This window comes from Artemia franciscana, chromosome 9, assembly GCF_032884065.1.
Source record: "Artemia franciscana chromosome 9, ASM3288406v1, whole genome shotgun sequence".
NCBI classification, from domain to species: domain Eukaryota; kingdom Metazoa; phylum Arthropoda; class Branchiopoda; order Anostraca; family Artemiidae; genus Artemia; species Artemia franciscana.
Window position 1 is genome coordinate 17,983,183 of NC_088871.1, and position 23,513 is coordinate 18,006,695.

At 34.0% G+C, this 23,513-nt stretch overlaps 1 protein-coding gene across 1 annotated transcript in view; it reads right to left on the minus strand.

The window, feature by feature from the left end:
- The window catches only part of LOC136031082 (SWI/SNF complex subunit SMARCC2-like), a gene marked incomplete in the record, with an annotated part of 66,096 nt that overhangs the window by 20,418 nt on the left and 22,165 nt on the right, over window positions 1-23,513 (minus strand). Inside the window, 10 exon segments of the mRNA XM_065710352.1 lie at window positions 2,534-2,757; window positions 5,578-5,895; window positions 8,464-8,663; window positions 10,003-10,312; window positions 12,495-12,619; window positions 14,507-14,605; window positions 16,451-16,650; window positions 18,602-18,770; window positions 19,992-20,096; window positions 23,152-23,271. Of these exon segments, the coding sequence (XP_065566424.1) occupies window positions 2,534-2,757; window positions 5,578-5,895; window positions 8,464-8,663; window positions 10,003-10,312; window positions 12,495-12,619; window positions 14,507-14,605; window positions 16,451-16,650; window positions 18,602-18,770; window positions 19,992-20,096; window positions 23,152-23,271 (1,870 nt within the window).

Consider the following 23,513-nt stretch of genomic DNA (forward strand, 5'->3'; position numbering starts at 1 on the left):
ACCCTTAGCAGAGGCCACTGTCCATAGTTCTTACGCCCTGCCGCAGTTGTCCTCCTATGGAGGATCCTCCCGCGATGGTGTTCTGCTTCACCATGCAATTTGACCATTACTGGGAGAAGGTTTGTAACTCATGGGACGCGTGGTTACGCCGGTGGAACGTGTTGAGTGTACACTTGAGGGGCCTTCTTCCTCCTCCACCTGTATTTATGGCCCCGGGTGAGGGTACCCAAGTTTCTATTATAAACCACCAATGACAAGGTCCCCCCTTGGTCTGTGCCTCCTAAGGAAGCATCCTAAACATCTGTAGGGAGTTCCCCTATAACCACCAGGGGACAGGCTGAGTGGCCTGGGAGAGGTCCTAGATTGATTGGATCATTAAAATTTTCCTTACTATTTCTGGGGATGTTCTAATTCTACCAGGGTGCTGGATATCCTGGTAGTCTTTTAACCGGTTTATGCATCCCTTGAACACTACGCTAAAGGGCTCAACCAAAGAGTTAAAAGAGTGGAAACCAATGATAATGTCAACAAAAAAACAATCTGCTCCATCTGGCGCCCGGCGTATCCCTGCGTTTTGTCGAGCTTTGTAATCGTTTTTTTTTGTCAGATACTGAGATCGGACACTTGCAACTACACTAGCATTACCAGCTGTAAAAACTAATTTAAATTTTTCTTGGTATTATACTCAAACTACGACTCCTTTAAAGGTTTCAGCACTACCATACCGATTAATGAGGTTTGAGAAAACCAACTACCTGGCATGTTTTTTTCGATTCACAACAATCCGAGACTCATTCAGGTATTCATAAATAAGCTTTTTTCAATTTTGGTTTATCCTGACAGAAAAAAAAGACCTATGCAGCAACAGAAGTAAATATCTTTCACTGTTTAAGAGCTTAAAGAAGTAGCCATTGAGTTTCGAGAAAGCACTAAATTTACCGGTATCTTTTACTTTTAAAACACATATCTTCTCAGGGAGGGGGGGGGGGGTATGTTTTTCTCTCTTAATTTCAATTGTTGTATGACGATTACTCCTAGTGGCGCAAATCTAATCCTGACAAAGATTCTACGTACTTCAAATTAAACAGAAATTCGTTGAAATAGAAATACGTTGAATATTCGTTGGAAATATTTGAAAAAAGAACAATTTTCCTACTTTTAAGAAAATTTAGATCCTTCTTCAATAAAAACTTTTATGTAATATCGTAATTCTGGCTCGGTGAATGATAGTAGTGAGACAAATGGATACAATGACGTGATTGTCTTTGTCTTCTTGGAGCAAGTTACAGCTGTGAAATTGTTGCAAAATCACTTGTTTGAGAGTAAACATACACCTTAATCTTGACAAGTTCAGCGACAATAATAATTTAGAAGAGAATCAAATAGACGGACGACTAACATTAAATGCTGCTAAAAAAAGGAAGTTGAAGGTGAATACCATGTGTTCAATGAATAACATACTGCTAGATAGTCTGTTTTTCTTTTTTCCACTATTTATTATTCCGTTTATTTTTTGAGGGGGGGGGGGACACTCTAGTGACTTTTATTGGATTTATAATGCCATCTAGCGAATAATACTATTTTTATTTTTACAGCACTGTCTTAATTGTTCCTTATGTCTTGACTAGTTGAAATAAATTAAGATAATTCCGTTCGATTGTAAATCCAATGCTGGTTGATATCACAAAGTCATATATTCCATATAATGACTTTGCTGCAATTTACTCCTGTTTTATTAACTTTTGAACAGAAAACTACAGAAGAACTCACTGAATTCCAGTTGGGCCCATATCTTTCCCTATTGAACTCTATCCTGCCAAGACAGGGACTAGCCAAGTTGGATCACCGACTTCAGATCCAGAAAGACCGTGGGTTTTCTATGGTTTTCGACATGAAGAGTTAACTGATGAACTCTCCGAGACAAAATACGAACAATATAAGCATTGCCCGCGTAGTAGGAAATATCACCAGGGCAACTCATCAGAGTTTCTGTTAAAACAGAGAATGTCAAGGATCAGGAAAAAATTATCCTGATCAACTAGAATTTTGGAGCAACCACTTTTACACTTACCTAGAATTAACTAAAATCTCATGCTTTAAATAAAAATAAAAGCAGCTTAATATACATATGCTGATATGTATTCCTTAAAATCATAATAAATTTTGATTTATTAAAGTCATAAAAATAATATTTTTTTTTCAATAAAGCGAAAATTATGTTCTAGCCCTGAGAAGGCATAGGGGTTGTGAGCCCTACTCATATTACTTTCTTTTCGTTTTGAGTTTGAACCGGTTTTTTTTATTGTAGTTTCTGTTCGTTTTTGGTTTCATATAATTATTGATGCTGATTTGTGATAGTTTTACACTTGGTAGATTATTTGATTCTATTTTTACTCATTTTCGGTTTAATGGAGCTGATTACTTTTTTCAAAAACTTATTTATTGGAATTTTTCTTAATATACAGGTAAGATCGTAGTACGTTGAAGTAATAAGTAAAATCAGTGTTTAAAATAAAAGCCCTGTTTTTCTCACCAAGTTCTGGATCCTCAAAGTAAGAGTCTTCAATGGGCAACTTAAGAAAATTAAGAATACATTCTTCTTGAGTTCGAGTCCCCACGTGCTCACACACTTTGTTCCAATCGTCCTTGTACAATTCGAGGCCTTCTAGTAGAAGCAGCGTTTCTTGTTCTGTCCATTCCCTTGTCAACTGTCCTATTCCTGGTTTGCTTCTAGTTAATCCAGTCTTCTTATTATATCTAAGGAAGAAATGCGTATAAAAAACTGTTACTTTTGTTACTTGTCGTATACAACAAGAAAGAAAAATGATATTTCAAAAATATTCCCTCCGGAATACACCATTCGAAATATCCCGGAATAGTTAACTTTAAATTAAAAGACCTTGTTATTCCTGACAAACAAAATATTAGTCCAATTAACAAATAAAACTGAACATATTTTTCACAATATATATTTTAGCCTTTCATGTTTAAATATGACATTTTTCCGTCACATAGCTAGTAATTTTTCGTCAATAGTCACTCCTGCTAGGTTGTTTTGTCATTATGAATTTCATCTACAATTCTACATAAAACTTTCAAGTAGCAATAAGAACATATTGAACAAATTAATGTATTTATAAACGAATAAACGAAGGTGTATTTTATTTTTTAACAATTATGATTAGGTTTTAGAAGATCAAGAAAAATCAAGGAAGTTTGATCAACTTTAATTTTCCCCAATAAGGATAATTTCAGATAGGTTTAGTTACAGACAAATTGCCTATCATTACGTAAATGATCAAAACTTTTAACGAAAAAATTTTCCTGCTGGTTGCCAGCACTCTTGCCCGTTGCGGAGGTAATTAGGAACGTACAGACACCTTTTTAACAAAAGTGGACTGCATTTAATAACCGTTGGTTTTTAGGAGGAGCATTGTTGCTTACCATCTATTTTCAATTAAAGCTGTCACCCAAAAATTTCATCCAGCCGTTAAAAAGTTTCATCAAAATTGTGCACATGACGCCATTTACCCCTCCCGAAATTTAAAAATAAAACCATTCTCCATAATTTATTTTATTTTTCGTTTAATTAGTCTGTTTTATTTTCCTACCCCTTTTCGGTGTGAAACTTCTAAAATAAATTCTTGTAGAGCTGTCTGACACATATAAAATATTTAATTTTTAAAGACAAATAAAAATACAATAAAAGCTTTTTTTTTCTTAAAAATCTAAATCTAAGGAGGATAAAATCTAAGCCCCCCTCCCTCTGCCAAAGTTACTGTGTTGGTGCTTCACATAAATTATGTTGCAGGACCCACACAGACTCCATTTATCAGAAAAAAAAAATATATATATAAGACTTTAACCCTTAGCGGAGAATGGTAGTAGTAGTTTCGGTATACATAAAATGACAGGACACAAAAAGGTTATGTCAATAAAAAAATGTTGAAGTACATATTTAGTAACAGCAGCATTATAAAAACTTGAAACAACGAGATACACGATGAAAAAAATTGGTAAAATACAATTTATGCTCACACGGTCATGATTATAAGGAGTCTCCAAATTCGGATATTTTTGGATTTATCAATGCCTCACTTCTTTGTCAAATGGGTACGCATAATCAAGGTCTGTAACACATTTTCAAACTAAGCGCGACTTCTTCCTCGCAAAAATAGGTAGGTCCGCATCCTGGGGACCCAGGCCTTCCACCGCGATCTTTATTAGTTAATTTCAAATATTTCCATTATTATTCACAAATTTCTTGAAATCTCTCCCGCCCCCAAAACCAGTCCTTGCATGTGTGCCTACAATAGTCAACTTGGTTCAACGTGGCTCAATCTAAGAGTCAACGTGGTTCATGTCCTTTTTTTGCAGCTTTCGTTACTTAACGCAGTTATTTCAAATTTAGCCTTCACTGGAAGAAGCTAATTTATCATCCGGTGTCTTAATTGTTCTGTATTTTCCTATTACACGTTATATTTCCCTAATAATTTGCCAATTATTTGTTCTTATTCAAACTCGTGTCATCACGAATATCACCCCCTCGGCCAGCTTTCCGCACTCCTATCTGCTCCAGCATGTACACAAGGGTTATTACTCCCCCCTCTGAATCCGAAAATACTCCTATTTCCTTTATTTTCCATATAAAAAACCTCTTTTTTGGTTTAAAATACAATTATACGTAATAAAGTACCGTGAATCATTTCCGAACAAGTTGACACAACATTCTCATGCTGTGTCAACTTGGAAAACAGATAGTTTTCCATCCAGTGGTATCAGGCTACCTCCTGAAATGTCTAAAAGATAGATTCCTGTATTTTCAACATAAATTCAGACATTTCTTAAAATTATATTCCCATCCCCAAAACCGATCCTTTCATACGTACCTAGAGTATGGGTAACGGATATTTAATAGGGTTCATAAATGTTTCTATTTTGGACTGCTTCTCATTGCAGAGCCCAGTCATTTTAAATAGTTCCCACCCCTGGAGAATCTAAATTGACAAGTGGTTAAATTTAATGGTAAATAGTGCAGTATATCACCTTTTCCGTAATAAATACTATAATAAATAACTTTTGACATCGTTAAACTCCAGAAAACTTCTACTTTTTGAATTTTTAAAGGATGGGATTTTTGAACTGTTGTCATAGATGATTTAGAGGGAAAATACTGTAACAAGATTACCAATTTTCATATTCGTTTCCGGTTTGACAACAACCCCCTCTCATGAATGGGTTACACACAACATTTGAAGATTTTATTGGTTTTCGTCATTATTATTTTTTACTTATTTCTTATCAACAACTGGTTCATAGTACCAATTTGAAAAGAAAGTACAAAAAAAAACTTTTATATAGAGCCAAGAACAGTAGAAGCACGAGTAGAAGTAGAACAGTAGAGGTTTGGATATATATATATATACATATATATATATATATATATATATATATATATATATATATATATATATATATATATATATATATTTATTACTTACGGATGTTCATATACAATAATAGCATAAAAATTATAAACAAAAACAATGTACAGAAACTAGGAAAAGGGATACATACTGATCAATCCGTAGACCAAAACCACCTAACTCTGTCTTTCCACCCTTCGGAGCTACGGTGTCGAGATCTAAAAGTTGTTTCGCAGCATTTTGCTGTGCTTGTTTCTGGAGCGGTACTAAACCAGAAGGAGTGTCCGAAATCACGTGGAAGTGGGAAGTTGGAGGCGGACCTAGGGGTGCAGGTCGAGTGTCGATGTCTACTTGATAGTTTATAAGGCCCCATTGCTCTAAGAATGCATGGACTCTAACAATGGCACAGACGTCTCCGGCCAAATTACGACGACATGCTGTGCTAGTCAAATATTCTGTCGGATTTAATCTAAAGAAAAGAAGAAGGGAAAAAAGAGTCAGAGTAAAATAACAAAATCGACAAATACGCTCAAGATCAACAAGTTGACTTATATTTCGATCAGTGTTGACTAGTCGTAAAATGGCATACCCCTTTTCAGTAATATTTGCTATTAACAGGATGAGACCACCAGAAGAAAGAAGTGACTGGTTTTTGTTGTTTAAGCGTTTATTTTTAAGTACCAACAAAGTGTTTTTCGTAAGTTGTTAATATAGCGTCGTATTAAGTTCAAACAAGTGACGACTTAAAAAGGACATATGTAAACTTTGGAGACAAGACGGTGCTTTTTCTTTTTTACTGCAAATAATCTATTCATACTGAAAGATGATTTATTGAAAAAAACAAAAAAAACAAAAAAACTTTACTTTTCTATCAAATAGCATCGCTTATCTGGAGACAAAAAAACTCCACACCAATCACGGAGATACAGCCAAGCCAATAAGATACGATAAAATATTAGAAGATAACCGTATCTCCATTTCCGTTTCAATGAGAAGCAAAGAGAGAACTAGACTTCTACTGCTATTACCTCACTGCAGCAACAAGCCGCCTGAGATCAACACAGCCCCTCACTCTCCTTTTCAGCACCATCCTGATAAAAGCTATTGCCCCTTCACCTCCCTTGAGGATCCAACTTTCTTTTGATCCTTCCTTGACCCTCTTCCCATACAATTATGGAATGACCAGTTTTTTATTTGGCCTATGGTGGATGGCCAAAATGCACACTCTTTGGCAATCTGTAATTGTTAATCTGTAAAACTTTTGTTTTAGCCATCTTAACTTATTCTTTCATTATAGCCCTAAAGAGCGGGATTGAACCTCACTTTTCGCAAAGTTTATTGTTTGATATAAGATTAGTCAAGCGAATGGCTAAAACTATCCTTTGACTGTTCATCAGGAAAATACTTGATAATTCTTCCTCGGCCTACCGAAGCACACACGTTTCAAAACAACACTTGACCACTGTTATCACAATAGCTTCCAATATTCTACTCTTGGTTTGCAAACTTTTCTTTCTATTCTTCTAAAATTTTTTACAGCCGCAAAAAAACACCCTCCACCTTGATTATTCTATGTTTAACATCTTCACCCCATCTATAATAATACTACCCATGCCAGTGAAGCAACCCACTTGATCAATTTTTAGAATTTCACCTCTTCAGCAGCATTTATTCCTAGTCTAGGCGACTTACTATTTGTAACATTGATTTCGAACCTATTCTTGCACTCTAAACTTGTATAATCTCCAAAAATTCATTCATTTTCTAAACATTTAAACTAGGACACTCAAATCATCTGCACAATCCAAGTCTACGAAACTTTTACCTCCACCTCTTGATTTTATGATCTCCCATAGCCTTTGCCATGTTCCTTAGAACAGAGTTCATTAAAATAATCCATACAAACGGGGATAGGACACACTCCTAATGAACTTGGGTCTTTTGCAGAGAGAAGAGCAGCTTATATTTATTTATTTCTATTTATATTAATAAAACCAGATTGAATCTGAATCTTAACTACTGATTTCATACTAAACCAACTACTAACCTCAGTTTCTACCTAAACCGCAGCAATTAGTATTCTCGCATATAGCACCGTTTACTTTAATGTACTTATTTGGTACACAATACAAGGACCCTTGTTGATGCTTTTCTATGAGCTGAGTCAAATCCCTGCTCAAGATATTTAAACCGAGTACCAATGGGGTCTGATGATATTTTCACTTATTAATCTAAGAGTGAAAATTTGCTCTCTTAGTCTAGCACATATCAGCAAGCTAAGTCAATTGCTCCCAACAGAAATCAAACTAACATCTCTGTAATTACCGCATTCACTTTTCCCAATCGGCCTTTTCTTAGGCTTGATTAATCCCAAGGGGATTAATCACAGTTTTCCTAAAATCACTCTGCACTTCCCCCTTTTCAAACATCATATTTATAATCTTGACAAATTTAGCTCTATTCTCGCAATTATTCTATTTTAGAAAATCATTAACCGCGCTATAAGTATTATATGTCTTTTTATTCTTAAATCCTTTAAGTGTTGTCTCTCCCTCCTCACAAAATAGATTTACCTTCATCCAAATTGTTAAATATTTGCTCATTCTTGTCTACATTCCCCACAACTTTATCACGGTTTAAAACATCTCAAATTTTTTGTTTACCTCTCTTCAACACTTTCCTTATCACTAATTATGGCCCTGTCCTACAAGGACAAATCTAGACTGACTGCTGCCTCTCAATTCTTCAACAATATCTTACTATAAGGTTGTCGGGCTGCGTATTCTAGATCCTGGGCAGTTATATCCACGTTCCCGCTCCACACCTGCTTAATTCACACTATCCTACCTCTACTTCTCTTTCTTTCCTCATATTCTCGTAATATCTGTAACTTAGATTGAAAAAGTACGGAAAAACAGTCATCCATCTATACTTTTCTCTATTTAGGAAAAAAAATCAACATGGATATTTTTACAGCTAAATCAATTATTTTTCCCGCTTGTCCTAAATTATCGTTAGTAAGTGCAAATACTCCTACCTATAGCTGTCAATCATAAAATTTCGATAAGCAACGTAGCCTTCAGGTGTTTTTGACTTATTTTTTCCATTAAAAAATTCAGGAAGCGCTCGTCTTTCAATGGCATGAATGGAATTGTAGTCAAACCAGGCTGAATACGATGGAACAACGATATGATGAGTTTGTTCCGTGGCAGTATCTTTCGACGTATCATCATTGGGCTAAAATAAACATATTAATAATAATAAAACAATACCTGCAATTTTTTTACAGTTAAATGTTTCTGATTGTTTGAGAACCTTAACACTCGGTCGAAAAAGGAGCTACAGTGTTAACGGGAAATAAAACTAAATCAAATTACGATCGTGTTCAAACATAATTTATTTCAATCAGCATACTCTCTCTCCGTTCTACTATAGCGATTTTTTGAGATAAATCATTTTTGCTGGTACTGCCTGTTAGCACAACCACTCGAACGTTTCCATTCTGTCAAGTACTCTACTTTGGTTTTGGTACGAAACAACCACTTAAGAGACACTAAAAGGGATCAACACCTATAATGAATTAACTTTGACCAGCTCTTGGGTGTTAACATTATCATCAGCAAAACAAAACAGTGAGAAAAAGCTTTATAGAACTTGCAGCAATCAACGTAACGAATATTCATTTTTCTTTAGAAAGAATTGACTTTTTGTTTAACAACAGGTAAAATTTGTCCTTGATCGCAAGTATTAATGACAAAAACTGGTAACCAGTGATGAGGAATTGGAAGTTGTTATTCTGTAAATATAATTTTCATTTCCTCCCTCCTCCCGAGAAATCCTCCGGATCCTCCTCCTAATGGTAAGTTGTATGAACACCTATCCTGAAGATAGTTAACATTTTATGGACAACTCAATTCAAGCAACATTTTCCGAAAACTAAGATATATAAATCTCTACTATGCTAACATGCGATTGGACTAATAAGCAATTGAATCTGAGTTGAATTTTTCATTATTACTGAATTATTATTTTATCTTTTACTGAACTGGAAAATATTTTTACGCGTAACTAAAAAATGCAGCTGTTATGTCATTTACGATGCCAGTTATCCATTTTTGTTCTTTTCCCTATCGATTTACCGACAAAAACCCTGAACATGGATGGTACTGAGCTATTTATCACATAATTTTTAAGTACAGGATAATTAAAAAAAAGCCTTGAGTTGTAAGTGCTAGACAACTGGAGAATTATAACCCAATGTTCCATAAGCGATAAGAGAATAATAATACAATCTTTCATTCATTACATATAAGCCAATATATATATATATATATATATATATATATATATATATATATATATATATATATATATATATATATATATATATATATATATATATATATATATATATATATATATATATATATATATATATATATATAATATACCCAAGGCACTTAGTTCTATCTTCCTAGAAAAATCAACCTGATTTGGTTGTTAATTAGAAAAAATAGGGCATTTAAAAAGACCCTTGATATAAATAGGCCCTTCAAAGAATGAAGCTAATCGATACCTTAGCTTGAACCTCGCCAAGTGTTGCAGGTACCGGCGAAGGTGCCTTCACAGATGCTGGTGCTGGTGGTACTGATGCAGGAGCATTTTCTTCCATTTCTTCATCCAAATCGGCCATTGTACCTCCCTTTATTGGCTGAAGCTCTGATTCTTTCTTGTTAAGGGCTACAGATGGTACTTTAGACAAGTCAACTTCTCGAACGTTCGGCTCTGGCTGAGGATCGTCCATATCTCTGGTGGAATCATCTTCATCCTCAAGCCTCGGCTTTTTGGGATTATTGGGAGTTGGAGTGGCACTGGCAGCACGAGAGCTAGAAATCGTACACATTCATTACCAATTCAAACACTTTTAAGATAAAAAATCTACGGTGGTTTCATATGATCCAGATAACGGACCGTTTTATTGTCAAAACAAAATATATGCGTTCCTTTGCTAGTCTGACAGATGTTAAAAGCGACACCTGGAAAATTGCGACAGTAATGAAAAAGGTACACTCTAGCTAAAATGTCTGAGGAGGTATCAAAGGGTGATGTGGTCTAAAAATTATATAAAAGCGTTTTAGGCCTATTTGGTTAGTTTTCTTTTAATGAAAAAGTCAAACTTTTCGCAAACGGGAAAATACACCCCCCCCCTCCTGTGTAAACCAATAATAATGATAATAAAAAAAAAATGTATAAACAATTTTCTGCAAGCAAATTTTTTTAGTCCACATCAGAAACCGAAAGAAGTTAAGAGCTTATTTTCATTGTATGTTTAATGTGACCTTAGGACAATTGGGTAAAAAATGAGTTTTTGCACCCTGAAGCAACTCGTTTTCAAACACAAGTTTTCATAATAAGCAAAGAATCAATCCAAACTTTAATGATCGATTAATGATCTACATAGTCTAAGCTATACAGCCTAAAAGGTTATCAGCTATAGCCTTAGCTGATTCTAAGACTTATTCTTGCCAGTTACTCGCACTTCCATACTCCTCAAAAAATTCTCCGGCGAGTTTCACAATCAGCATCCACGATATGGTAGGAAAAGCCAAAATCGGTTTTTGTCCTCGTTTGGCTGCCTACACATCTCATTTCCTTGCAGATGGCACATATTTTGTGGTTAACTACATATATATATATATATATATATATATATATATATATATATATATATATATATATATATATATATATATATATATATAATGGTATTCGTTGGCAAAATCCATAGTTTATACTAGCAACGTTTATGCTTATAAGATTCTATAAGAAGTTCTATATTACATGCTATTAAGGTGAAATAACAACAATGTAAAATTAAGGAGCCACGCTTTACCAACAACAGAAGGTAAAACAATGAGGAATTATTCTAAGACAGTAAATTTTCTAAATGAATATTTCGGCTCTATATCTTAGAGCCATCATTAATAAAACACAGATAAATATAAAATAGGAATGATAATAAAATACGTGACTATTAAAACTAAAATTGAAAAACTAAACAATTCTACAATCCTCATATCAAGGAAGAAAAGCCGGAACTGAAGAAAAAACGCAGAGCAAAGCATTCAGATAAAAAAAAAGGAAAAAAAATTTAAGAGTTTGCGATGTTTGCAAAAGTTTTTATTGCGATTCTTGTTTTTTTAGCTACTTCACAAGGTCTTTCTGATACAGATTCATTTGTATTAACTATCAGTTTTGCAACGTAATTTGTTGAATCACTTTTAATTAATTTTACGTACAATGTGTTGTGACTACTCCCTAATCTCTATTTAAAAAAGTATTATTACTTAGTCTAATTTCTCTCACCTCTTGAAAAGCTTGTTTCTTCCCCAAATCATTACTAACGAGGGAGATTTCTTGAAAATACGACTTTTTATAGCAGAATCGAAAACATGCTCTTGATGTTTTGTATGAATGAATGGCTTTGTTTCGTGTTTTTTCTTGAGTCCTGGTTAGACTTCCTTGAGGTGATAATTCTAACGACTGTTTATGTTAATAGTCACGTATTCTATTGCAAAGTATGATTTATATGTATCTGTGCTTTACTGACAATGGCTCTTAGATATAGAGCCGAAACATTCATTAAAAAAATTTTCACTGTCTTAAGATAATTTCTCATTGTTTTACCTTTTGTTAATTCAATTACGGAAAGGCAATATGGTCTTCGTCGTTATTCACACTTTACCTGACTGAAAAGCGATGAAAACTTTTTTTTTGCTTTTAAGAAACAGATACAAACATTTAAAACAAAAAAGCTGTATAAAACGGTGCAAAAAAAAGAAAAAAGGTGGTCTTAATTTAGTAAAAAGAGACTTTTTACTTTAGACTTTGATTTAGTACCAAAGAGACTTTTTTTGCACGTATTTTTTTTTTATTGGTCAAGTTCTATGCGTGAGAGTAGTAACAAAACTGCGCTGCATTTGAAAGGTATACTTTGAATAAATTGTCTTTTTTCTAATCTTTGCGTTATGTTATCATTTTGAGAGCTATTAAACAGAACAAAATTACCTTTTTCGTTTATTAGCAGCAGGAGTTTTCGACTGAGGCGGTGGAGAACTTTTCCTTTTAGCAGGAACTGCTACTTTTTTCTTTCCTTCACTAGCTGTCATGCAGTCATCCACTGTCATTAAAAGCTAAAATTTCAATTGCAAACTATTAAACCAATAAACGAATATTGCCTTATGAGTAAAATTTCCTCCCAAAAATTTCTAATCGTTTATTGGATTAGTAAGATTAGAAGTATCTGCCTCCAACGGAGCAAGGCCAATAGGGATCAATAATAAGAAAAGAAAAGAAAAAAAACGATTTCAGGCTGTTCAGAAACCAAATTCACTAATCAAATATTTTCCACATTCAGAAGCTTTAATATGAAAGGATTGATAAACTAACTAAAAATTTCGCACTTGAGTATTATCTGGAGACTTAAATAAAGCGCTTAAACTTTAAATAATTTGATTAGTTGCAGTTCGACAAGTAAAATCCGGCTTTGAACGCGGATTAAATCAAACCTGCTAAGTGAATTAAATTAAAAAAAAAACACATTTTTTAAAAGGAAATCAGGAGCGACATTAAAACTTAAAACGAACAGAAATTACTCCGTATGTGAAAGAGGCTTTTCCTTCTCAACGCCCCGCTCTTTACGCTAAAGTTTGACTCTTTTCTTAACTCTACATTTTAAAACAGTAAAAAATATAAATATAATATTAGAGTCGAAATATAAAATATAAATTAGAGTCGAAATATAAAACAGTTTTAGGTGACGAATTATAATATCACACACTTAAATCATAATTCCATGTTTTAATTATAATTTTAAGCCCCAATAATTCCAGTGTATGTAAATACATGTGTATGTAACCGTGAATGTCCAAAGTCTGGTTAATGTCAACATTCACCAATGAATGTCTAAAATTCCCTTTTCCCTGCTTAGATTCAATTAGCTTTGCGAGTCAGCTTTTCCAGTCTTATGCAAGCGTTGATGCTAAAAGTTAGGTTGTGAATCTCATAAATAGGTTACAAACCTAACCTAACTAATCACTATCAAACCTTGCATAAAACTGAAAAGGTTGATTGGCAACGCTGACTAAATCCAAGGAGAAAAAAAAAGGTCTTTCGGATATTCAACGGTGAGTGTCGACATTCACCAATTTCGGGCATTCAAGGTAACATGTATAGAACACAGAACATGGTACCATAGCACATCTTAGTGGGCCATTAGTGACCCCATAGAATATTTTTAAGTAGGAATTTCAAAGGAATCACTGAGCAGAAACTAAAATTATTTACAAGAAAGTTTTCACTACTCATACTTTCCCACTATATAGAGACCCCAAATACCCACAATGGGCCTTTGAGAATATTTTGGATTTCAAGAGTAAAACTAAGAACATTAAGCAGCATACGGATACTAAATGTCTTAAACCAGAAAAAGTCCATCTCGACCCCAAGAAAAGTAATGCCCAATATACGATTACTAATTAGTTTAAAGCAGAAAAAGTAACCATTACTAAACAGTTTAAACCAGTAAAAGCAAACCCAAAGAAAAGTAATGCCGTAAAATGATTTTTTTTTTTCAATTTTCGTCCCCTCCACAGTTCAAGGACCGGACTTGTGTGTACTTTAGTTCAAGCCCTTATGCAAACGCTAATGGTTTTGATTTTTTTTTTTTTTTTTTTTTTTTTTTTTTTTTACTAGATAATTTGTGCATTGGAATCAAAGTTTCTAATCTATCTTTCTTTTTTTGAATTTTGACTATTTCTTTTTTGAATCTGCATATACTGAGAAATTAAGTAGTTGAACATTCAGAATTGGTCCAAAAATGGCTCATAAATTTATGCGATACAAGTGCAAACAAGTTGGCGAGTTGAGGAAAACGAGTTAATAAACAAATAAATGATATCCTACTCTTGCCTTATATAGTAGCTATTAATATGCATAGATCAAGATGTACAAGCTGAAAACATCAAAGCCCATATAAACTGGACAGCCCAAAAAAAAAATTCAAAAACGGAGTCAAATACCTTGTGTTCTTTTTTGTTGCCTTTTTCATCAACCTCGTAATCTTCTTCGTTCATCCACTCGTTGTACTGATCTAAATCCATTACCCAATTTGCACAAACCTTCAGAAGAGATAGAAAAACAAAGATTAAAAGCAGAATAGCAAAGACAAGAAGCTGCACAAGAACAAGACTCTTTCCCCAGGAAAGTAATAACACGGACCATATTATACAGTGAAGAGTTATTAACTTATTCTAGGATGTAGAAAAAAAAACAATATAAAAAAGCATGGGAACCCATTTGAATATTTTAGGGGACAAAAGAGAAAAAAGAATCATTTTTGCAACGAAGTGGCACATTCGAAATAAAAAAAAAAAAATTGTTCATTTCACCTTCATTTATAGTTTTATAGAAGAATGAGGGTTGTCGTCCCATTTCGTTCCACTTTGGGTACCATCTTGAATAAGTAATAGAACAAAACCTTTTCAAAGCAGGGGGTGGACTTAATATTGGTCCCAGGTACACACCCAACAGAAAAATTGCGGTAAAAGAAACCCTTTCCATCCTATTAGTTTAAGAACTGTTTAAGAACTATTTAGCTTTAAAGTTCGTTTCCTGTGCAAGTTTTTAGCATTTTATTTTTCTGAAGTCCTGTGGTTTTAACCCTTCAACGTAATTTGACATTTCCGTCATAATTACACATCCAAGCTTTAGCTCTATCTATCCACCAAATTACATTCTAAAATTTGCTTTATAAAGATTGAAAAATAAGTTAAAAATCCGCCAGAAACATGCGAAAATAGACAAATTATCCAACTTCAAGTAATTTTACCTTTTTCTTTTATAGCCTGTCTCATAAGAATTATTTTCAATCCGTAATTCTGATCAAACTGAAAAACTGCATATATGAAATCAATAAATGAATTTATAACTTCATTACTAACGATTTTTATCATAGTTTATTATTTTTTGGCTATATTCAAGTGTATAATGTCGACAACAATGGGAAAAAAAGAACGTTACACACCATAACAGCTATCACTATGGCAGCCATGGACTAAGAAAAAAAAAATTTGCGAGCCTAAGTCCAAAATACATTTCTCATATTTAACTCAACATAAAAAAGGGAAAAATCCGATGTCTTCAACCCTGTTGTTAGTAAGAGTAAAATTCTTAGGCATCAAAAATACGGTAAAAATAATTTGTTAACTCCCTCTATAAAACAATTTTTAAGAGTAAAAAAGGGGATATACCACATTTCGTAAAAAAAAAACAAGATTTCAAAGTATCTTAAAAACAAGTCAGACCAAATCAGTTGATAGAGCGTATTGAGTTGAAGATTAAAGGCTTACATTTACAGTTTGTGAACACAAATAATAATAAAAAAAAAATCATCCCATAGCACACTTTTGAACTACCACGGTTGGATAATGAGGAAATAGTCTCAAGTTTTATTTCAGGACTTGGCATAGAAATGCACGAAAACACACATACATCTAAATACCTCTTAAAGTAGGCCTAGTGGTAGTAATGGTGAAATTCAATGCACGGTGCTGTCCTTTATTATCCTCCCACTTTAACTGATCTACAATAAATTAACATTCTATATATGATAATTCTATGCAAACTAATTTCATCAACGAGGAAAAGCTTAAGTTACGAATTTAGATGATTATGTACCATTTGTCCTGGTCCTACCGATCGCCTTATTGTCCTCTTTTGCTTATTTTTTTGAGGTTGTTTTCTTTTGCTGTTTTTTTTTGTTTCTCTTCCTGTTACACCTCACTTCTTCCCCATTTATAAGCATAGGAGAAACAAATTATTATCATTATCTCCAGACGCATAGCGTGACAGAACATAAAATTAGAAGTGGAATGAAATATACACTAATTAAATTATGCAAATCATCTTCAAGGCTTTTGGTCAGTCCATAATCATAAAAAATTTAATACTAAAAAAAATTAAACCTTATGAGGTCCTTCGTTTCTTTGATACCATTCAGGAACATCCAAGTCAGTCTCACAAGTAACCCATGAATCATGAGAGTCTGGGAAATAGTACCAGTGCATAAGAACATTTGAATTTCTGCACATCACAGGCCTGCCATATTCATCAGCAAGTGGGTCACACAGTGGGTAGACAATGTGAGTGGCATCTCCCTTTGTTTCTGAAATTGAGTGCCAGACATGAGATATTAGCTTTCACAGTGGCTGCCATACAAAGTTCAAAGAGCCAAGCTTGACAACTTTCATTTGCTAAACTGCTGTGTACTACTTTATACTAGCTTGCTATAGCGGACTACTATATGTAACAATGAACAACTGCAACAATGAACAGTATTGAACAACCGAGTTCTACTACTAACATACTTTGGACTGAAGAAAATATGATACTGCCCTAAAAACTTCACAATTAAAAAAACAAAAAAAAACCAGAAGAGATAACATTAGAAAATCACGGTTTTTAGGGACGAAAGAACATTTTGAATTACTCAATTCATCTATAGAAACTAAACAACTACATTGTTACATAAAGCAATTATTTATAGAAATGGAATTATCTATTGTAGACGCAAAAAATAAATAAAAAATCAAAATGGGTGTTCTCTTGAGATAAAACTTCAGGACCAAACAATCTTTCCCTTTGAATGATAAGGGTAAGGTACATAAAACAGTTCGTGATCACGAGATCTAGATAAGAGCGGCCCGTGCTAATGGTAACCAAAATTTTAAAAACAAGAAATTTCATTATAACTTATACATAAAAACAATCGTTTTTTTTTGGGTAATTACATTTGCCAGAAGGATTGTCACAGCCACACATTTATTGATTCTTTTTCTTTTTATTTTCTAATTTTCGAGAGAAAGATGGTCACAGTTTTTCTTCCCCAGAGATGAATGTATGGAACCAGTAGTTGTAAATGTTCAAACCAAACTGAAAGATCGTGTGCTCCGTTTAAGAAAAAAAAAATCAATAAATAAAAAAAAAACTTCACACAAAAGCACTGGTTTCTACCATTTTTATCCAAGAACCGCAAATTTGGACCAATCAGAACTGAAATTTCATCAAGCCATAAATCTGAAAACTGTCCAAGAATATTATGTACTTTCTCACAGTTTCACAGTCTACACTGGCATGCGGTATAACTTTCGTCCTCAGACATATATGCAGGATATAAAAAATAAAATATCATTACAGATCATTTATCAAATAAAATCAGCGGTTACATATTACAGCGAAGTTGCAAACCTCCTGTGAGGGTAGTTATCAGGTTTTTTAATGGAATGGAGGGGAGGTGACCTAAGCATAAAAAAATTTTCGACATACATTTTCAAACTGTCCACGATGGGTGCTTCAGATGAAACTGATGCATATTCAGACAAATATTAACCTGACCTTTTCCACCTTTCTTTATCAAGAATATATGTACAGATGAATACAGAACGAAACGTGCAGGATGGGCACTTAATTTCAAAAGCAAACATATCAATGAGTCGTTGGTCTTAAAGCATTGTTATGCAAAACTTAAACTTCAATGCAAAAGTTAGACAATGAGGAGGCGGTCTCCTCATACGTGCATATGGTATTAAAAACGAACACAAATACATTTTTTTGAAATTAAAAAGTAAAGAGCAATGCCATAACCAAAAACAAATAAGATATTATTTTACAAACGAGAGGAACCACCCCCCCCCTCTCCCATAGTTCAGGAACGACAGCTCTATCAAAAGTGCAGCAAAAGTGGAATAACATGAAGAAGTATTTTTCACACAATGCCTCAAAAAGAATAGACCGGGCTTATTGATGAGTGTCTATTCAATCCTTATAAAGAACAAATATTGAGGTCAAATAAGACGTCATATAAGAGGTCAAAATTTAAAAACACAAGAGAGAGAGAGAGAGAGAGAGAGAGAGAGAGAGGAGAGAGAGAGAGAGAGAGAGAGAGAGAGAGAGAGAGAGAGAGAGAGAGAGAAAGAGAGAGAGAGAAGAGAGAGAGAGAGAGAGAGAGAGAGAGAGAGAGAGAGAGAGAGAGAGAGAGAGAGGAGAGAGAGAGAGAGAGAGTGAGAGAGAGAGAGAGAGAGAGAGAGAGAGAGAGAGAGGGGGTATTTTTTTTTTACCAGTGACACTGCCTCCGTGTTTCTTCAATAGTTCGGTGGCTTTTTGTTTCAGGTTAGAATCGACTTCAGGCATAAAATATATCACAGGATTCTTCCAATGTCCAGACGACACCAAAGCTTTCTCGACTGATTGCATCATCTCTATATTTCTATCCAGACGACTTGAAGACTAAAAAAAAATTCTTATGACACTGAGTACCTAAATAGGCGTTATACCCATGGATTTAAAGAACAAGAGCCAAGAGCTCATATGGCACTTGTAACAAGGTCGGAAGAGCCAATATTTCGCCATGTTATCGCAGTGATGTTTATTTTTGGAGGCTACCATGATAAGCACCACTGCGCAGGATTTCTACCTCTGAAGCTGAATAGCTTTTTCTATAATTTTTGATTGCTTTAAATCTATCACTTGATTTAGCTTCTTACGCTTGCTGGCCCATAATATAGCAAATTCCAGATTTGCTATAAAACGTAAATTTAGCTTCTTACGCTTGCTGGCCCATAATATAGCAAATTCCAGATTTGCTATAAAACGTAAAAGTGTTAGTAAAGGCCAGACATTTTAAAAAAGGTTTTGAAATTAAACTAAAAATGGTAAAGCAAGAAAAAAAAAACTTATAAAAATTGTCTCTGTCAGGAATTCAGCCTACGACCTTCGGAAAAGCATACCAACACTATATCCACTGCACTTTGCAGTCTTTCAAGGAGACATTTAAATAATGTTTCTAATTTTTCCGAATTAACCGTCCCCCCCCCCCCAGATGGTCGAATCGAAGAAGCGACTATTTCTAATTTAATCTGGTCCGTGCCCTGATACGCGTGCTAACTTTCATTGTCCTAGCTTATCTGGAAGTGCCCGAACTAGCAAAATCAGGACCGACGGATTGACCGACAGAGTGACAGAAATTGCGACCGCTATAGAGCGTTTGGCCGACGGATAAGTGTCATAAAAAACCATCAAAATGAAGATAATAGAAAAACTTTAATGCGAAATATCCTTGCTTCAAAATCGGTTTGCATAGCCGTAAATACGTTGCTTGGAAATTTTTCAGCACTCACTTAGCTTCGCAAACAATTTGAAAACACCGAAATAGTGCGGATATTAACCTCTTTTACCCCTTCAGTTAAATCTAGAATACGTCATCTTTACTTCATATATTTAGGAATCAGTAGCGGAGCTTTACTTGTCGCACCAACTGCTACCAAAAACGTACCTCTTCACCTTAATATTTTCTGCCAGTAGAACATGTGTTATCCTATGTGGCTACACAAGCATTTGTGCATTTTTTTCTATATTTATTATTTCCGAAAATTTGATTTTAAGTATACCAGACTTTCAGTATTGAAAATATTATGAAAATTTAAATACAGTAGAAATGAAATCAAATACCTGGAGGTCAATTTTCTTCCAGCCCTGATCTGTTTTGTATTTATAAACGGCTGCCAGTATTACTGATGACGCACCGCCAGGCCTCAGATCAATAAAAAGGTTCACCTGAAATAATAGTAATTCAGCAAAAATATGTTTGCGAAACAATTAGAATTTCACAACTTATGGACAATGCTTTTGATGCAAGTTGCGTGCTCCTCTAAGTAAAAAAAAAAAAAAAAAAAAAAAAAAAAAAAAAAAAAAAAAAAAAAACTTTTTTCTCAAGGAAAATAATCGCCTGTCTTTCAGTTTGTGATTTCCTAGCAGCTGACGGGCTATTTTTCCCAACCAACAGGCACGTACGCTATATAAGGTGGTTTAAATTCATAGTAGCTGCCTTGAAAATATAATTTCTACCATCAAAAGCAGTTTTTCTAATTTTGAGATTTTTCGGTAGCCTACCTCTTTAGGAAGTTTTTTTTGTTCAGGTTCCATGGGTTTTACATCACTTTTTTGCTTATAGCGATCAGTGTGCCGACCAAGAATCAAACCAAAGCTTCCACTGCGCAAAAACAGTGATGGGCTTGTGTATGTAATCGAAGAGACCCCGCCTTCTTTTCCTTCTAAACTAAGTAGCTACTCCAAATGTATTCAGGAATTCCTTGCATACTAACATGATTTAGAAAATTAGGATGTTGTTTTAATTCTGCCTTGTAAGTGTCATTCGCAATATTCACGCAACTGTCCGAAACTGAAGTATGTGTAAAAGAAAAAAAATCAGTGGTTATAAATGTCGCTATTCTGATTTGATCTTAGCACCAGCCGGCGATTTTTATCTGCTAGTTCTTGTATCTGCATTAAATAAATGAAGAAAAATTATTCCCTCTCTCTTGTATTTTCGCGATTGGTCCCCGTCCTAGAATATGTTTCAAAAATAGTCTTTTTTTGTGTGTCTCCATTACAAAAAAGAAGAATCTTATGTGCAGTATCATATTCATCATTTTAGCCATTTTTCAATGTATGGCGTTTTATTTTAAAACCACTATAAGAGATTTGAGACAAACTCTAAAACTTTTACCAATGAAGTATAATGGCGGATAATAAAGAGCCCAGTGGATTCGACTAGGTTAACATGTATGTGTTCATTAAGTAACATGCAAGCAGAAATGACTCTGAGCTGGCTGTACATAATACTTTTTCAAAATATAACTGCTCTTCTTTTACACAATTCCATGACCCCCTAATTCACTGTAGTTCATTTTTCTCCTTTTTAAAAATTCCCAATTTTTTTTTCTTACACCTTACGTGAATGTGACCACCCTGTGGAATAGAATACCGATCACAGGAATTACAGGGTAAGATATTCCGTGCTCCAATTTTTTGCTAATCATGGAGTTTTACAGGTTCTGATATATGTCCAAGATATTAGCATACAATAACGTAGTTAAAAAAAAATATTAAAAAGAATGCGTTTGCTTTTCTAAAACAAATTCTAAAACACCATTTATTGAATCCTACCGATTTTTAAAAAATAGTAAGCTTTACTACATTACATTAGACTGTTTTCTTGTTAAATTCTCCCTTATAAGACAAATTACTAAATTTTATATCAATAATTATATCTGTTTAGTGTGATGTCTTTTTAATCATTAAAATCAATCAAAATCTGTTCACCCGATTATAGGCTAAGTCTTATATGGACAAGATAGTATTTAAAAAGGTCACATATGTAAACAGGTTGCCTTGCAATCTAGTTAGTCGAGGATTCTCTACATCTTCCTATATCACTCGGTTAAGTTGCTTTTTGTATGCTGTTTCAGGTTTTCCATCTCCTGAATTAAATAAACAACAGGATCAATAGGAGGGATCAGTGGAATTTGTTCGGACCAAAATGTGTCCAAGAATATCAAGACTAGCACCCCATTCCAGCAAAAGAGAACATAATCAAGGAGTGGTTCTGGGTATTTGTACCAACCCCACGGGGTTTGTTAGAGCCTATCAATTAGCGCACATTAGAAGAACTAAAATTTGGGAGACTATATTCATGCTGCAGGAACTCATATGTAAACTGTTCATCATTTGGGAATAAATCCCTACTTTTTTGTCATGTATTTGTTCAGCATTGACAACAGTTTCGTAAGCTATAAATAAGGACTAATTTGATGTACAGTATTCAGAATTCCAATCCCCTTTTATCATCAATAATTATATCACGGTCCCGCTTCACACAAATTTCAAGCGACTCTAAAGTCAACCTCAGTGGCTTGAAATTTGGTGGTCATAAGCTCATTTATTATGAAACTCCAAACAGCCAGTATTAGTTTCATTTTCTTTTTTTTACGTTTTCCTGAAGTTTTTTGACTAATTTTGTATTATCATCTGGTTCCTCTCACAGACTTTGTTTATATTTTCTCTTATTCCTCTAGCTCACTCTCTTCTCCTCTTGTATGATGATCTTGTTTCTTTCACCCTCCCATCTCTATATTTATCACCCTTTCCTTGATTTCTCTTTCATGCTACGAAGCGTCTAAATATTACAATTAATAAAGAAAGAAAAATTTAAACTAACACCAAAAACAAGAAGAACAATAGGGAATTTTTTAAGACAGTGGGAAACAAATTAGAATGAATATTTCGGCCCTATGTCCAAGGGCCGTCCTCAGCAATGTCAATAAGAAAAAACAACTTACAAGAGGATAAAATCAACTAAATTCATTGATTTTATCCTTTTGTAAGTTGTTTTTTCTTATTTGTCTTATCGCTGTTATTTATACTATGGTTTAAAATTTAAACTATGACTGAATATGATGAGAATTCATGCAAGATTATTTACTTCTCATAAAGAAATTATAAATTGCTTCCCTTAATGTATATATCAGAACACAAACGCAAATTAAACAAAACCAAGGTTTTCTAAAATGAAAGTAGGGTGCAATTAAACTTCAAAGTGCCCAAACATTAATCTTCATATAGAGGAGGACACAAAACCCCTCAATTGCCAATTAAGTGTGCATAAAATATATTAATAACATGCCGCACATAATTTGATTATTAATCAGACTTCTCAAGCGCATTAGAATCAAGACTGTGATGTAGAATTGGAAACAAAAAAAGATTGACATTATCCTACCAGTACTAAAAGCTAGTTACGTTATTTCCTACTTAGATTCAAGTAACTTACTGGAATTTTAGTCATCTTTGCTTTTGGGTTGTTTTTGTTAAGCACTTCTTCCTGAAACTGCAACAACTGAATTGTAAGCTGTGACAAATCTTTTGCCTTTGGTGAATCAGCTTGTATATGCTATAAGACAAAGTAAAGGCACTAAAGTCAAGTCCAAGAACACTGTACAAACAAAAAGTAAAACGTAACAGAAAAACTGGCCCAAAGTTATCACTGTTTTAAGGCAGAAATACAAATATTGGTGCTTATTCCCACAGAAAAATGGTTATTGAAAACTTGAAAGCAATAACCTAAAACTGACAAACCCTGACAATTAGATATCATAAGTTTGAATCAGTTTCAATAAGCCATTACTTACTTAA